The 18,282-nt window shown below is 41.6% G+C and overlaps 1 protein-coding gene across 8 annotated transcripts in view; it reads right to left on the reverse strand.

Moving 5' to 3' along the window:
* Positions 1-18,282, reverse strand: part of AGAP1 (ArfGAP with GTPase domain, ankyrin repeat and PH domain 1) — a 639,639-nt gene that overhangs the window by 467,170 nt on the left and 154,187 nt on the right. For all 8 annotated transcript variants that reach the window (XR_009760410.1, XM_061607665.1, XM_061607664.1 and 5 more), the window contains exon 7: positions 4,784-4,911. Coding sequence is in view for 7 of the 8 variants with exons in the window: in XM_061607665.1 (XP_061463649.1) it covers positions 4,784-4,911 (128 nt within the window). In the remaining variant the exon portion in view is untranslated. The remainder of the gene's footprint in view (positions 1-4,783; positions 4,912-18,282) is intronic.

The raw sequence follows: 18,282 nt of genomic DNA on the forward strand, positions 1-18,282 counted from the left end.
CTCCCCTCCTCTCTCCCTCCCCAACCCTTCCTGCCCTCCTCCTCTCCTCCCTGCCCCTCCCCCAGGTTAGTTTCACCTATCCTAAGCATGATTGCACACAAGTAAATCCCACTGAACTCAAAAAGCATGCAAATGATCAAACATGCCTTCCCCTCCTTCCTCCCTCCTATCCCCTCCCTCTTCCCCCTTCCCTCCCACTTCCTTCACCCCTCCCTTCCTGTCCCCCATCCCCTTCCAATCCCCTCCTTCCCCCTTCTCCTCCTCCTCCTCCTCCCCCATGCTCAGTTTTACCTATCCTAGGACTACGACCTGGGAGACCACGGTTCAAATCCCCACACAATCATGAAGCTCGCTGGATGACCTTAGGCCACTCACTGTCTCTTAGCCTCAGAGGAAGACAATGGTAAACCACCTCTGAACACCGCTTACCACGAAAATCCTATTCATAGGGTCGTCATAAGACGGAATCAACTTGAAGGCAGACTATTTCATTTTCAAGCATGATTGCACAGGAGTAAATCCCATGGAACTCAATAAGCATGCAAATGATCAAACCTGCCCTCCCCTCCTCCTCCCTCCCATCACCTCCCTTTTGCCCCTTCCCGCCCCTTCCAATCCCCTCCCCCTCCCCTTCCAATCCCCTCCTTCCACCTCCACCTCCCTCTCCCCACTTCCTCCTTCCCTCTACTCTCCCCTCCTCCTCCCCCCCGGTCAGTTTCACATATGCTCAGAGGCACATGTTACTAAATTCTTGCAAGCTACATAGGAAGTGGATTGGGCTGTAAAAGATCAACCCAAATTGTGTTTGCATTTTGACAAATTTGTAGGGCAGTCCAATATCTCAGAGCAGAGGTCAGGTCTCCTGCTGACCGGGTGCATTCACTATAGCTGCCCAATTTCCCTGCTTTTTAAAGTTTGATAGAAATATCTGTGGGCTACAGGTACGTTCTTAAACCGCAAGGTTTTTTTTCCTGTTAGTAAATAAAGTCATGTGTCTGAAGTCATGAGAAACTACAATACACATTCCTGAGTCCCTTTTGAAAGCTGGGTAACCCAGTCAGTAGATTATCCAGATACCAGAACAGTGATACATTGAGCCACAAGAATCATAAACCACACCTTTGTGAAGGCTCAAGCACCACCACCCCCCAAGCCACATAGGAGAGCTTGGTATTGAAAGTGTGAAGAAATTTTCTGTGTGATGGTCAGATCAGTATGTAACGAACCACTTGAGGTCTAGAATCACTCACATGGTGCATTCTTCCTGGGCACTACATAGAGCATTAAGTAAATCCTGGATGAGAAGAATGAGCTATAATAGCATTTTCTTGAGAACAATGATTTTCAACACACACTAATTATAGCAAAGAGTAAGATCATGCCTGGTTGGGCACTTGACTGACTGTTCACAGACCTTCTTCTGCAGCAGACATACATCCAAAATAGCAGAAAACTCACAAACCAAAAAGGCACACTGAAACAAAAATATTCAAAAGTGTCCAGTGTATCTCCACAGGGAGGGTACCCAGGTCCCTAAACACATTCTGCAGCTCTTATATACAAATGGCAAATAAGCCACAGAGGTTCACAGAGCAGGGAAAATGTACTTAACATCCTTACTATGTTTACTCTTTATGCATTTGCTGCAAGGACCTGTAGGTAGCCCATTGCTCTCAGAGAGGTTAGCGGAAGTTCAACTCAAGGCTGCTATCAGGGTATCTATAAAAGATCTCTTGAACTTCAGAAGACAAACTACAAAGCTTAGGATCAAAATAGGTAAGATATAGGAAATCCATGACAGGATCTATTTTCTCAATATTTAAAAAAAGCAGCTAAGAAGGGAACAGATTAGATCAGAACCGTGGTGCTAGGAAAGGGAGTTAATCCTTACCCTATATGCCATCTTCCTGATCTAAAACACCCCTTAATGAAACTTTTCAGAAGGGAAAACATATATGCATCTGTATGTTTTACCCTAACTGACAAACTGAAGTTTGGGGAGAGTTTGAGATTTGGAAAAGTGCATTGGATGTAAAGGATTAACCCTCCTCCCAGCAAAAGACTCGCAATCCAGTTTGGGCCATCCCTCCTCACAGCTGCTTTTGAAAGATACAAGTTGGACCTGCAAGAAAATGCTACAGTGTGATGTTTAGGATATCAGCCAACCAGCCTAAGCTCCTGCATTCCATTTCCTCTCCCCCAGTTTTCTTCCCTCTTATGTGCAGATTGTACCATTTTAGCTATATAAGGATCCACACTAGGTAATAAGTTTGCTATTAGTATCAAGGGTTAAACTAGAAGTTCTGATTATAAATCTCCAACCTCTTGCCTAATTTGTCCACAAATCCACACACCACTATTAGTGCCCCATCCCACTCTTCCTCTGACTAACATAAGAAGCTGGGAAGGAGGACGGGACAATCCCCACTTTCGTGTTGTGTTTCAGAGATGGCCCAAGCACCTTAAAAAACCTAATGCAAATACATATAAACCCCACCCTTCTCTTCCACTCTGGGGACAAAGGCAGAGACAGTCTCCCACATCCATTCTGAGCTTGAAACTCAGAACAAGGGCTGGGTCTTGACAAGCGCTCGCTTGGCTTGATAGGTGCTTAACATACTGCAGAAGTACAATACAACTGCAAGCTTGGGAAGAGGGATGGAGCTCAGCTGTGTCACGCTGTAGTTTGAAAACACTCAGCCTCTCAGAAGTGCCATTTAATACAAAGTCCAGCTTTGCTCTGTTATGGAGGATTAGCCCTGACTCAGCATTGTGGCAGCACTTCAAGCACCTCTGAAATTCCACATGACATCAGACACAGGACCCCACACTTCCCTATTTAGTGACAAGCAGGGCTTCAACAACCACAAATGTTGGCTGGCTACCAGGGTCATAAAAAATGTGTGGTTCCCCAAGTTTGGTCTTTAGAAGCTATTATTCAGTGTGCTGCACATTTTATCTTGAGTTGCTTGGTAGAAGCATCTTTGTTATCGTTTAAACAGTTCAAGGACACTGATTATGTGAGGCAAGAGTTCAAAGCAAAAAAAATTATGCTGGAAAGGGCAGTCCTGCCATAGTATCTTTTACAGATTCCTTTTCTGAAAATTCTCCAGACTAGGAGGCAAAATCAAAGCACTCTGATAAAGCTGAGGAATATCCCCCACAAAGACCTATGAGGGTTGTCCATGAGGAGAGGTATGGAAGCAACTGGATTCCCCAACCTCAGAAATTTGGTGTTGCTGCAAAACAACCCTGTCTTGTTTTGTTGGTGTTTTTAAAGGAAGTGCTATTTCTGAATTAAGGAATGCCTCACCCTAATTCCACTGGAGATCATCCCCTTAAAAATCTTGTTAATTCAGTCTGTTCATGTGAACCATATGCACTGCTATTATGGTGACTGGATAGAAGAAGTTTCCATCATCTTGGAAACTGGGAAAATATCTCTGAAATCACTTAAGATGGTGCTGGTCAAGAATTTTGATATTCCAACACAATATGCTTGCTTCCTCACTCACTCATTCAGGGAACAATGGGCAGAAAACATACATTCTTAGAGGGACTTTGGGGTCATCTAGGTCTAGTTCACTGTTCCAACTGAAGATACCTCCAAAATATTTTTATCCTACATATCTGTTCAGACGTCGCCTTAAAACCTGTAAAGCAGGAGGAGTGAGGAACCTGTGGCCTTCCATATGTTGCTGGACTCCAACTCCTATCTGGGGGTCCACAGGTTTTCCAATGCTGCTTTAAAGAATATGACCTACAGCCTTACATAGTTTTATTCCACATCTAAAGCTTCTTAATGTTAAACAGGGCTTTCAAATGCTAGTTGCACACAATGAGTAGCAAGTAACCCTCGGGTAAGCTTGCAAGTAGTCATACACCTTCAGGTAAGCTTGCAGGCAGCCATACACTGCTTCCAGCTACAGCATAAGAGACAATAACTTATGGGTGCATGTATGACATGGGCCTTTAAGGCAAAGGGAAATATGCACAAAGTCTAAATGGCTGGTAACCACAGTGTCCAGATAGGAAATGCAGCAAGGCTTCTGAGCTGGTTGCAGTGCCCTCATAAGATGCTCTCTAAGAATGCATGTGAGCTGTTCACCAGCTTCAAGTGAATAGGCCAATCCCCTCCCTAAAAGAATTGTAAAGAAAACTACATTACACCAATGCTATAATATCTGCACTCATTTTATCTCGGCCTTTGTCTATAAAACAATGCATTTTTATGTATGCACCCCTAAATTATCTGAGTCTAATACACAAGATGCCCTTCTTCCCTTATATCCACAGTGCAATGTCTAGGACTGATTGCGAGCCTCCTCTTATCTGTTTGGCCAAGTTCAGACAGCAAAGGAACATATAAAGATAGAGTTAGAACTTCTCTTAAAGATTCAAGCACATATTTTAGAAGTTATTGCCAGACTTTTCTGTTTTAGCTACCTTTTTTAGAAGGCTGGGGAGGACTTTTTTTAGCTCTTTAACTGCATCGTAATTTAGTTCTGAGTTTACTTTATAAGTTGTTACCTATTATGAACCTTCAAGGTAGAATGCAACAAAAATTAATATAACAAGAACACAGGAACTTAAAAAAAGCTATCCAAAGTTCAGCTGAAAATATTCTGTGCCTGAGGTGGTCAAAAAATCAAATTCAGTTCCTAGGTATTTCAGTGCTTCCTAGTAATGTGGAGAATATGAGTTAAATGTTAATGGTCACCAATACATGCTGCCCAACTTGTATCTACCACTAAAAGCGTTTAAGATATAATCCGTTTCATACCTGGCTGATATGTACTGCAGAGACCTGGACTGAACATACAGATGAGTGGCTTGGAGAGTTTGGTAACGATTTGCAAGGGCCTATCGAAAGCTGCTGTTTTTTCCTTGTTGCAACAATCTTCTGTGCAACTGTAAAGACAAAATTAAAAGAATTTTATTACAGGGTAGCCCTCCAATGTAGGAATTTGCATCTCTGTCCAGAGTTGGAATCACCATGTTTACATTAAAGAGCAATTTCATGATTTGACCAATAACATAAACTGGCAATCCTTTGACTGATAGGCATGCATACGAACTAGCGAGGAGAGGAAGCTAATGGCAGAAGTTCCTGTTTGTTTTGTTATTGTTATTTGTAACATATAGACTATTAATATATACCACAAAGCTCTTGAATATGAGATGTACTTCCAATAACAGCAATTATGAAAAAAGTGTAATTCTTTTAAAACAATTTCACTGTCACTTCTAGATTCCACATGAATGAATTTGCAATAGGAATAGATAAGTGAATCATTTGTTTTCGAGAGAAAGCGAGAACGCTTCAGATGGAAAGGAAATTGTACATTGTCAGAGTATTAGAAGCATTCTGAATGAAACAAACTCCATCTCCAAGAAAAAGAAATGGGGGGGGGAGGATAGTTTTGGTGGAGGAAGTATTTGTTTCTGTAAGTACTTCTGGAGTAGATCAGCACAAAGTTGAGAAAGGAAGACCAAATACAGTAGTAAAAAAACCTGAGGAATATTTAAGCTTCCATTTTAGCTAAATAGTCTAATTTCAAGGTCCTAATGCAGCATTTGCCAACCTGATGCCCTCAAGAGGTTTTAAATTACAATTCCCATCAGTCGCAGTCAGCATGGCCATACTGACAGGGACAAAAGGAGTTTTAGTCTAAAACATCTGGAGGGCACCACATTGGGGAAGACTGTTCTAAGGCATGGATGATGGTGGTATCTTCAAGAAAGCACAGCTATTGCACCAGTCAAGGCTGATAAAAGGCAACTGTTTACTGAAGTGTTCTACCTTGCTGTTATGCCAGGTGTGCCTCTTAGCAACTTGTCTCCCAGTAGATTTGCTCCACATATAGCTCTATCAAACAGAAGCTCAGGCCAGTACAGCTGAACAAGCAAACCACAGTGCACACTCCTTAACACAAGGGCGGGGAACCTTTATGGCCTGCCAGGTCAAATCCTGGACAAGTAGACAGGACAACCTGTCAATATTCTGACATCATACTGACACCAGGTGATTGCTACTTGTCAAAGTCCTTTGCACAGTGCTTCCCAAACACCCAACAGTCACCTGGTTTCAGAGTGCTTTGGAGGCACTACAGAAAGGCTTTACCAGTCCTATGCTTGGGGCTTGCCAAGCAGCACTTCACAAGCACCTAACAACCTGGCTGTCAGGCCTTTAAGAAACATTGCACAAAGCTCTTTGCAAGCCCTGTTCTCAGGGCTTCCCAGCTACCAAGCATAGGGCTGGCAAAGCACTTCGCACAGAGGTTCCCATCGGGTGCTTAGGAAACATTGTACAAAGGAGATTTGCCAAAACGTTCAGCTAAACCTTTATTTGCTACATATCTGACATCATATATGACATCAATTGTAGGGCAGGTGGGAGTGGCTTGCCCGAAATGGCCTCATGTAAAATGGGTTGGTGTGGTGGGGCGGATTAGGTCTGTGGACTGGAGGTTCCCCGCCCCTGCCTTAACAAGGGAGTTGAACTTGCCCTCTTTGTCTACAGGGTGCAAGAACTCCCAAATACATTTTATTTATTTATTTATTATGTGATTTATATCCCACCCTTCCTCCAAGCAGGAGCCCAGGGCGGCAAACAAAAGCACTAAAAACACATCAAAACATTATAAAAACAGACCTTAAAATACAGCAAAACCAAAGAACTTTAAAAACATTTTTTTAAAGCTTTAAAAACATATTTTAAAAAGGGTTAAAAACATATTGTTTTAAAAAAGCATATTACAAAGCAATTCCAACACAGACACAGACTGGGATAGGTCTCAACTTAAAAGGCTTGTTGAAAGAGAAAAGTCTTCAAAAGGTGCCAAAAAGATAACAGAGATGGCACCTGCCTAATATTTAAGGGGAGGGAATTATTTATTTATTTAATTTCATTTATACATTAATTCAACAGGGTAGGTGCTGCCACACTAAAGGTCTGTTTCCTATGTTGTGCAGAATGGACCTCCTGATAAGATGGTATCTGCAGGAGGCCCTCACCTACATAGCGCAGCGATTGACTTGGTATATAAAGGGTAAGACAGTCTTTCAGGTATCCTGGTCCCAAACTGTATAGGGCTTTGTACACCAAAACTAGAACCTTGAACTTGGCCCGGTAGCAAATGGGCAGCCAGTGCAATACATGCAAATGCCCTTCTCTGCACCTGACTCCTTTTGCCCACGGCCATCACAAAGTCTTCTTTTTGACATTCATTTGAAGTGACAAGGACAAATCATCTGTTAAAACAACCAGTGTACTTATAGGTGAATTAGCCAGTTGTTTGCATTCCTTAAGGTTGGAAATATCCATCCTGGTTTTGCACACAGCACTCCTCTTGTACTCAATATTTTTGCACTAGACACTGACAGTCAAGATCAATCCAAACTTAAGCTCTTGATTAAATTTTGCACACTGTAACAACTTCCACCTTGTCATTCTGCACCAATGGTTATGAGTCAAGTTCCTAGCCAGATCCTAAATACTCTGTGGCAGGAAAAGTAAAGCATCCTACCTCCTTTCTTTAGAGTACTCCCCACGCCTCCCCTCTTGCAGCCAAATCTCAAGTGCTGTTCAGCTTTGTTTTAGGTAACTCCTCCCTTTAGGTAATACAATGTTTAAGAGTTTGCATCCAAGTGGAGAGTAAAACTCATTCTAGATGCATCCCAAAGCTCCAAATGTCCAAATAAAATTTGGAAAGGATTTTATCCCCCTTGAAACAAGACGAATTTTCCCTTTCATGGGAACAAGCAGCTTTCAATGAATTTAAAGGGTTAAAAGTCTACAATGCCAATTGTATCTCTATTTTTCTCAAACAGAGATGCACAAATCAGTCTATTTCTAGTCCATGTCAGTTCCGCATGTGATCCATTCCATCTGATTTTATGCAATTTTTTAAAAATCTGCACAAAAATATGGATTTTAATTATGCACAATATCATAAAAACACATTTATAAGTATTTTCCAATATGTTTGTACTTATTTTCCCCTAAAATATGCATTTGCCTGCATTTCCCTCCAAAATACTTTTTGTTAAGCCAAGAACCATATCACAAAATTTGGAGATGTGCACAATTCCAAAGAGAACTGCATTCCAATCTATACACTAGTCTCAGAAGAGCAAATTAGTTGGTTTGCTGAAGAAAGCATACCTAACAAAAAATTTCTCCATCCCTAAATATAAATATACTAAGAGAAAGAGTTCCAATCACCATTTTAGTTGAGTTAGTAATTTAGTTAAATGATGAAATTTACAACTTCAGCCTTCTAACAATGCTCATGTCTGCCAAAGACTTCTGCTTCCATAACAGCAAGGTGAACAAAGCATATAATCCTGAGATTAACCTACATGCAAAAAAAGATGTTTTCCCCTTAGCTGTGCCCATCTGGGAGGAAAGGAAAACAAATATGTCCTAAAGTTCACAGCTCCTGAAGATGCTTCACTGAGCTTGCAACATGTTAAAACATTGTTATTCTGCATAGTACAGTACATGACCTGGCGAACCTCTATCTGTTGGTTTTCCCCTCATTCATCATTCATGTTCTGGAACACATAAAAATGGAGCAGTTTGAGTCTTATTTTTGCCTCCATTTGTCTGAAGGATCTCTGCTTGCTTCCCCACTGTGCATCCCCATTACATGTCCAAGTATGCTCTGCAGTAAGTTTCTGTAGGTAACATAGGCACTTTATCAGAACAGAAGTTAGCTACAAATTACTGTTTATTTTCTGTTTATGCAGCTGCTGATATTTCTTAGTCTTAATATCTTGATTAAAAAATTTCAATTACACACGGCCTCATCCACGGGCTGTCTGCTTCGGTCTAGGTTACTTGGACACTTATAATGAGCTGGCTCAAGTCTGTCTGTCCCCTTAAAGATATCCTACATCTGAATTCCCACATGTTCAAACTAATGATCATGTTCCCACATGTTCAAACTAATACATGGGTAGTGACCCATCTACCCATGAGTAAATATGAAGGATGTCTCCCAGCCTGCCCCATCTTATAAGCTGAAATTAAAACATTGAACACAAAAAATGATTTATTCTATTACTGTGAATTGTAATATTTATTTATTCAATCATTCAGCTTGTATATTACCCATATAGCTATGATTGGTCAATGACCGTAAATAAAAATGTATGTATATAACTAAGTTGTCTGGCAATTTTACAGAAACATAACATGCATACAAATATAATTCAGAACTTGCACTATAAAACACTGAAACCAATATAATAACCACAACAGCAAAAAAAATTAAGTTCAGCATACATATAGCAGTTAACACACTGTTATGTGTATATAAATTTGAGACAGTTTGTACTACTTTGATAAATAACTAGTGCTGGAAAGATGATTACATTTGTGGGCCGCATCTATGCCACAACAAGATGGGGAGGGGGTGGTAGAGAAAGAAGTGGAAAATGCATTGTACAAATTCAAACACTTAACTACAGCTCTGAAGAGTATACTTGGCAAGCTTAAATAACAACAAATTACTATTGCTGCTATTGGGACAGAACTTTGTCACCCTGAGCTCCTTAGAAGAAAGGAGGCATAAAAATATAATAAATAAAATTACCCAACTATTTATAACCATTTATCATAACACAAATAAATAGCCAACCAGCAAGACCCACAATACCAGTTAGAACAACCACTTTTGACATGCCATGTTCTGCACCATCCTGTCACTGTCAACTGCTCCTCTCTAAATTCCTCAAATCACATAACCTGAAGAGGCAACAGTCCCAGATACTAGGAAATTACTGGGAAATTACTGGGAGCCCACCAAATAACACCATTCTCAGAAGTGAAGACATGGCAAGCAGAGCGTGGACAGGATCACCACAAGCTAAGGGAAGGATAAAGCAGGACTAACAAAGGTTGGGACTGGAGAATTCTTGTTCTGATGGGGCAATCCAGGAAGGAAAAACACTGTTGGGCTGTACAAAGGAATGGGGAGAAATTAGATTCAGTTCACATTTAAAGGCAAGCCTACCTACGCAGATAGTTTTTTCATCTATCCTTCCAGTACTTAGAAGAGAAGTAGAAAGGGAAAGAAAAATACTCCATGTGAATGACTGGCTACGAAAGTGGTGTCGACATGAGAGATTTGGATTCTGGGACCATGGGCTATGCTTCCTGGAAGATGGACTGCTGGCAAGTGATGGATTGCATCTCACAAGGACTGGGAAGAATGTGTTTGGCCACATCATAGAAAAGTTCATCAGGAGGGCTTTAAATTGAATCCTAAGGGGGAGGGAGATGTAAACTTGGTGGCAACAACTGATGAAGGCTTGTGCACAGTAGCAAAGAAGAGAGATGGACTCTAATAGGGCCCAGTAACAGTCCTCAGAAAAATGTAGTAAGGAAGCCAAGCCATAAATCACATGGTATTCGATGTGTGTATACTAATGCGCAGAGCATGGCAAATAAGCAGGATGAACATGAACTCTTAATACAGGAGGGTAATTACGAAGTGATAGGTATAACTGAAACTTGGTGGGATGACTCCCATGACTGGAATACAGCAATTGAAGGATACAACTTGTTCAAAAAGAACAGAAGGAATAAAAAGGAAGGTGGAGTCGCGCTATATGTTAAAAATAAATATCCCTGCACAGAAATACAGGAAGATGAGCTTGGTAGCTCCACTGAGAGTATCTGGATTAAAATTAATGGGGCAAGTAATAAAAGGAATGTGGTGCTTGGAGTCTACTATCGACCACCCAATCAAGGAGAAGACGAAAACGTAACTTTTGAAAAGCAAATTGCCAATGTTAAAAGAGGTATAATGTTGTAGTAATGGGGGACTTCAATTATTCCAATATCTTTTGGGAGACAAATTCTGCCCAGAAATTTCTGACTTGTGTTGGAGATAACTTTCTCCTACAGAAAGTGGAAGAAGCAACCAGAGGATCAGCTATCCTGAAGTTGATTCTAACCAACAGAGATAATTTGGTGGATGAAGTGGCAGTTATGGGAATTCTCGGGGAAAGTGACCACACCATACTTGAATTCTTGTTTTTAACATAAACAAAAGCTGAGAGTAGCCATACGCGCACTCTGGACTTCAGGAAAGCTAATTTTAATAAGCTCAGAAGAATTTTAAGTAAGGTTCCATGGCAAGCAACCCTAATGAGAAAAGGAGTCCAAGATGGGTGGGAGTTTCTAAAAAAGGAAATTCTAAACGCACAATGGCAAGCAATTCCAACAAGGAAAAAAGGGGGGAAACAATAGAAGCAGCCAATGTGGCTTTACAAAAAGCTTAGAGTTGACCTGAAAACAAAAAAAAGACACATACAGGAAGTGGAAAGAAGGCCAGGCCACAAAGGAAGAGTACAGGCAGGTATCATGGAATTGCCGGGATGGCGTCAGGAAGGCTAAAGCTGAGAATGAGCTGAGGTTACCGAGAGATACTAAAAGAAACAAAAAAGCTTTCTTCAGGTACGTCCATAGTAAAAGACAGAGAAAAGAAATGGTGGCACAGCTACTCAGTGAGGATGGCAAAATGATAACAGATGATAAAGAAAAGGCAGAAGTCCTCAATTCCTACTTTGGCTCAGTCTTCTCCCAAAAAGGGGTCTATGACCCTCCCGGAAAACATGAAGTGGAAGGGGCAGGATTGAAGCTTGAGATTGATAGACAAACAGTCAAGGAATACCTAATCACGTTGAACGAGTTCAAATCAGCAGGTCCCGATAAACTGTATCCTAGAGTATTGAAGGAACCAGCTGAAGAACTCTCAGAACCGCTGTTTATTATCTCTGCGAAATCATGGAGGACTGGTGAAGTGCCGGATGACTGGAGGAGAGCTAATGTTGTCCCTATCTTCAAATAGGGCAAAAAGGAGGAACTGGGGAACTACAGACCAGTCAACCTAACATCAATCCCTGGAAAAACTCTGGAGCAGATTATAAAGCAGTCAATCTGTAAGCACCTTGAAAACAATGCAGTGATTTCTAGGAGCCAACATGGATTTAGGAAGAACAAATCCTGCCAAACTAATCCTATCTCATTTTTTGAATGGGTAACCTCCCTTGTAGACTGTGGGAATGCTGTGGAGATAATATTTCTCAACTAAGCAAAGCTTTTGACAAAGTGCCCCATGATATTCTGATTAGAAAGCTAGCTAAATGTGGGCTGGATGGAACAACTATCAGGTGGATCCACAGTTGGCTCCAGAATCATACTCAAAGAGAGCTTATCAATGGTTCCTTCTCAAACTGGGCGGAAGTAACGAGTGGGGTACCACAGGGCTCGGTCCTGGGCCCAGTGCTCTTCAACATTTTTATCAACAACTTGGATGAGGAGGTACAGAGCATCCTTATCAAATTTGCAGATGATACAAAATTGGGGGGCACAGCTAATACCGTGGAAGACAGAAACAAGATTCAAAGGGACCTTGATAGGCTGGAGCATTGAGCTGAAAACAACAGAAGGAAATTTAACAGGGATAAATGCAAAGTTCTACACCTAGGAAAAAGAAACCAAATGCGCAGATATAAGATGGGGGATACTCGGCTCAGCAATACGACATGTGAGAAGGATCTTGGAATTGTCGTTGATCACAAGCTGAATATGAACTAACAGTGCGATGTGGCTGCAAAAAAGGCAAATGCTATATGAGGCTGCATTAAGAGAAGTATAGTTTCCAAATCGCATGAACTATTAGTTCCCTCTATTCAGCCCTGGTTAGGCCTCATCTTGAATACTGCGTCCAGTTCTGGTCTCTGCACTTCAAGTAGGATGCAGACAAACTGGAACAGGTTCAGAGGAAGTCAACAAGGATGATCAAACAAAGCCCTATGAGGAGAGACTGAAAGAACTGGGTATGTTTAGGCTGGAGAAGAGAAGACTGAGGGAAGATATGATAGCACTCTTCAAGTACATGAAAGGTTGTCACATAAGAGGAGAGCCAGGTTCTCTTCTCAATTGCCCCAGAGTGCAGGACACGGAATAATGGGCTCAAGTTGCAAGAAGCCAGATTTTGACTGAACATCAGGAAAAACTTCCTAACTGTTAAAGCCATATGACAATGGAACCAATTATCTAAAGAAGTAGTGGGCTCTCCGACACTGGAGGCATTCAAGAGGCAGCTGGACAGCCATCTGTCGGGAATGCCTTGATTTGGATTCCTGCATTGAGCAGGGGGTTGGACTTGATGGCCTTATAGGCCCCTTCCAACTCTACTATTCTATGATTCTACCTAACTCGCAGTTACTGAAGCACACTTCTAAATTTGCATTTCTTTGAATATTGAAATGCAGTTCACTAGCTACGTAATGTGTACAAAAATGCCTATATCAGGTTAAACCAGCCTTTCCCAACCAGTGTCCCTCCAGATGTCGTTGGACCACAACTCCCATCAGCCTCAGCCAGCATTGCCAATGGTCAGGAAAGATGGGAATTGTGGTCCAACAACATCTGGAGGCACAATGGTTGGGAAAGGCTGGTTTAAACAGTGCATAAAATGGTTACACTAATGAAAACAACATATAAAAATGCATCATACAATCTGATGCATCATGAAGAGAAAAAGCCACCTACCCAACTGAGAACAAAGGTACATCAGAAGACAAAGATGTCACCTGTCACAGGGTACAGTATAAAGGCATATGAAGCCACCACCTTGGCTGAAGCTAAGCAGGTCTAGATCTGGGTCTCATCGGTGACTGGATAGGTAACTGCCTGGATGCCACATGTAAGCTGAGTTGGGTTCCACAACAGAACAAAGGCAGGGATGTAAATGTAAGAAAAACAGATAACCACTCCCTGTATTTAGGAACATGTCATGCTGGAGAGAGCTTCTGACTTGGTGGGCTCTCCCACAGATGCAGTGCTTTAGTTTAAGGGAAAATGTTAGGGGTGCCAACAGGATTTTCTGGTAAATTGAATTAGGCCCTCTGCTGCATTTGCAGAAGACACAAATTCACATAAAACTTGCATATACTTTGTCATTTGCAAATGTGTACCCTCTTTTGCAGAGGGAATCGGAGGACACAAAACTAAATCAGGGGCCACACACAATAAGATGTCTGAGACCAAATGTCAACAGGTGAAGCTTTCCCATTATTTGTATCTCCATACTTGAAAAGGTTTACCCTGTTTAATTTCTGCCTATCACACTGTTAAAGGCACAAGAGCCTTGCTGTCCACCAGTGCCAACCCTAAACCATGCAGAGAACTTAAATTTCCTGACTTATAAACAGGTTATTGAAATGGAAATGGACTGTCTTCAAGTCGATCCCGACTTATGGCGACCCTGTGAATAGGGTTTTCATGGTAAGCGGTATTCAGAGGGGGTTTCCCATTGCCTCCCTCTGAGGCTAGTCCTCCCCAGCTGGCCAAGGCCTGCTCAGCTTGCCACAGCTGCACAAGCCAGCCCCTTCCTTGTCCGCAATTGCCAGCTGGGGGGCAACTGGGCTCCTTGGGACTATGCAGCTTGCCCACGGCTGCACAGGTGGCAGGGCACGTAACCCCTGAGCCACTCCCTGTGGGGGTGATCTTCAGCTGGCCCTTGACACCCAGGAGACATGAGCGGGGATTTGAACTCACAGACTCTGGACTCCCAGCCAGGCTCTCCTCCCCACTGTGCTATACCAGCTAGGTTTTTTATCAATTCATCTTAGGCATGAAATACTACATTCAGTACAAGTCCAACATGATATTTCAGACAGAAGGAGTCAAGAGAGATTTAAGACTTACTGCAATCCTTTTCAGATGCCCACACTTGGATAAATTCAAGATTTAAAGGTTAACCAGTGAGCAATGTATTCCAAGGTCATTTGTTGTGGATGTTTATTCATAATCAACAATAACTACAGCAGTATTATCACACCAGTCAGACAGCCACCTTTTCTTTTCACTTTTATTTTTGAGCAAAAAGGATATAAGGCTTTGACACTGAAGTATTTATACTAGCAGGAACAACCCAGAATCCCCTACTTTTCCCTCATGAAAGCAATTAATCACTCCCTCCCCATATACTGCTGCTACAACTGCCAGAGTGGTTTAACAGTCAGGAGAATTCTCTGAGGAGAATGGGGGTCTCCTAACACGAACTACACTTCCCAGGATTCTTTAGGGGCAGCCGTGACTGTGTGAAGTGGAATAATAGTGGAATAAATGTATGGAGTAAATGTATCCTGTGACAGCAAAACAAACAACCTCATTAGTTTTTTCACAGAATACAGTTCCATTTCTTCATGGATGTGTTTAATGATGTAATTCATAGGATAACTTTGCAAGCTATAAAACTATTAGCGAATGCAAATCGTCTGTATTCTTCCAACAGTACAGGATCATGTACTCCTGTCTTGCTATTCCCAACCTGAATATTAAATAAATTATACCTATAACTTATTAATGCTTCCTGATTTCAATAAAATAATCAGCCTTTTTTGCTTCTATGGTGAGCTCTGTCACAACCTAATTTTCATTCTTCATCTCATGAAGAGGTTTTGAAACTTCCTGTAATGTGCTATGCTAATCAAATTCTCTTCATAAAAACACCAGTCTCCTATTAGGTATAACCAGTGGATACGGACTGCTAGAGTTGCACAGTTCTGCTACCTCTAGATGTGACATTTTATAGTCATGGGATGAAAAAAGCAGGGGAAAAGTTCAAGAGGGTGGGGAATCAAATACAATGTATTACATGGAAATTAGTACCTAAAGTATATTGTGTAAGCTGGTGCCCCTTCTAATAAAAATGGTGGGGACACTTCAACACAAACTTCAACATTACCATGCAGACAATGAAGAAACTCTTGTTTCTAAAGCAGATATTCAGAAAATGTTATTACTTTATTAATGCATTTTATATTAAGTGGTATATAAAAATAACTCCCCCAAAACAAAGATCTGTGTAATCAAACTAGCAAAATGTCGTTCACAATTCTGAAAGAAAATAAGATTTTTTTTCTTTCTAAGATGACAAATACTTCTATGCTAGACCTTCAGGAAGACAAAACACACGTTTTTCCAGAGGTTTCCTGTCCCTCCTCCAAGGTCTCACATATGTAAGTACCTCAAAGGCATGGGGAGACACACACAACAAAACTTTAACCACCTAAGGCAGCCTTTCCCAACCAGCGTGCCTCCAGATGTTGTTGGACCACAACTCCCATCAGCCTCAGCCAGCATTGCCAATGGTCAGGAAAGATGGGTGTTGTGGTCCAACAACATCTGGAGGCACACTGGCTGGGAAATGCTGAAGTAAGAGCTTCTGCCTCTGCATGCTTGGTGCGCCAACCACACCACTGCATCCCATGCATGAGAAACCCAACCCCTCACCAACTCCCAAGATCACCAAGCCATCTCCCCCCCTTCCCTCAATTCGCTAAGCTACCTTTCCCCCCCCCTTCCTTCAGGTCATTATTTGTGAAATACAATGGAATTAAAATAACTGACCAAGGGACACAGTATTATTTTAACATTTTGATGTTTAGACCCTGGGCTCCTTTGGCAGGAAGAGCGGGATACAAATTTAATTAATTAAATCAGTGATTCTCAAACTTTTTTGGTTCGTGGCGCACTGTAAAACATATAAAAATTGTACTTTGTGTACAAAATTAAAAATATATTAATATATTTTAAACAATGAATAAAAATAAACTATAGAAAACTATTACTTACCCTATACAAATGGGTTTCTTCTCATTTTTAAAATATACTTTCATAATATTTGAGGCACACCTAGCCACCTCTTAGGGCGCACCAGTGTGCCTGGGCACACCGTTTGAGAATCACTGAATTAAATTAATACCAAATTACTCAAAACACTGATGAAATTGGCCTAGAAGGAATCACTGTGGCAAGGAATCTGGGTGCCAAGAAACCACTCTAAATGGCATGCTGTCTCCAGACCCAATATCTGGAACCTCAGTCACCTCAGAAGGTAAGCGGTGGGCTCAGCCTTGCTTCACCCTTCACAACACTGTTTGGGTGAAGGATTTGCAGCTCCTTGTGTTGTCTCTGCTTGCTGTCCTCAGCCAACCCAATTATCCGGTCCCCTGTTACCATCTGGATGTTGTCCTGAGCTTCTGGGGATATTCTCCAATAGCAGAGAAAGTGCACATGCATAACCCATGGCCTATTTTTCAGTTCGGGGGGGGAGGGGAGATTCTATCATGTGCATACATGGAAGCCCTACTTCTTATTTTTACTTCATTTATAAAACTATTTATATACCACCTTTTTGCAAAACATCAGGGCACTGTACAGCAACATAAAAACATTTTAAAAGCAACACAAAACAATCATTAAAACTGGCTATTCAAGATACATTTTAAACAGTGGAACATAGAGACTGAGAAAGTCTTGAGTTCAGATTAGGTTTGCCAGGCCAGAAGCATCCCAAACCTTGAGATTTCAGGGGTGGGCCTGAGTGATGTCATTAAGCATGATACATTAAGCACCACAGTTGCTTGGAGCATACAATTCGAACAAAAACATTTCACTGATTGGAAATTAAGACAGAAATTTTAGATAACTGAGGGTATTCTTAGGTCCAGCTGAAGCGACAGGATCATTCCTTCTCACCTGCTTAAGTAGGGAACATTTAATCTAGCCTACTTGCTTCTGGCAAGAAGGGTTTAAGTGCCCTCAGGCCAGGCCAGACACCAGAAGGCCACTGTAGGAAGGGAGCCTAATGTTGTGCAGATGTTAGATAGGAGCACTCAGGAGTAAAGATCGATACCCTTGAAGGCTGTGATTCTAAACACACTCACTAAGCCCTATAGAACTCAATAGGACTTACTTCTGAGTAGATATGGTTTGGATTGTGCTGTTGGTAAGGCTTGACTAGGGATCCTCTGCAAAGGTATCAATATTGAAGCAGGGTTGGCAACCCCCTGCCTGGAATGTCTGCTATTGGCCAAGAAACAAACTGTCATGCAACGAACAAGACACATCATCAGTTGGTTTAATGGGGTTGAGTGAGCACATGGAACCACTGTTTTTGCTTCTATGGATGTAAGGGAGTGATGTAAGCGGAAAATGAAACGCAAATAGGAAAAGAAAAACAAAAGACAGTGATGATTTCCTAATTGGAATACTATACCAACCACAACAAGATTCCTATGAGTAAGGCAGAAAACTCAGCATCCCACAACCAGTCAGGATTCCTAACCAAAAACTGAAACTAAAAAAATCCTGCCATCCAGTCATCCAAGGTCACAGAAATCCCCATGCAGCAGCACAACCTGACCCAGGAGCTGCAGTTAGTGCAGAATGCTGTGGCACAATTGCTGACA

The sequence above is a fragment of the Rhineura floridana genome, chromosome 2 (assembly GCF_030035675.1).
Source record: "Rhineura floridana isolate rRhiFlo1 chromosome 2, rRhiFlo1.hap2, whole genome shotgun sequence".
Classification (NCBI taxonomy): Eukaryota; Metazoa; Chordata; class Lepidosauria; order Squamata; family Rhineuridae; genus Rhineura; species Rhineura floridana.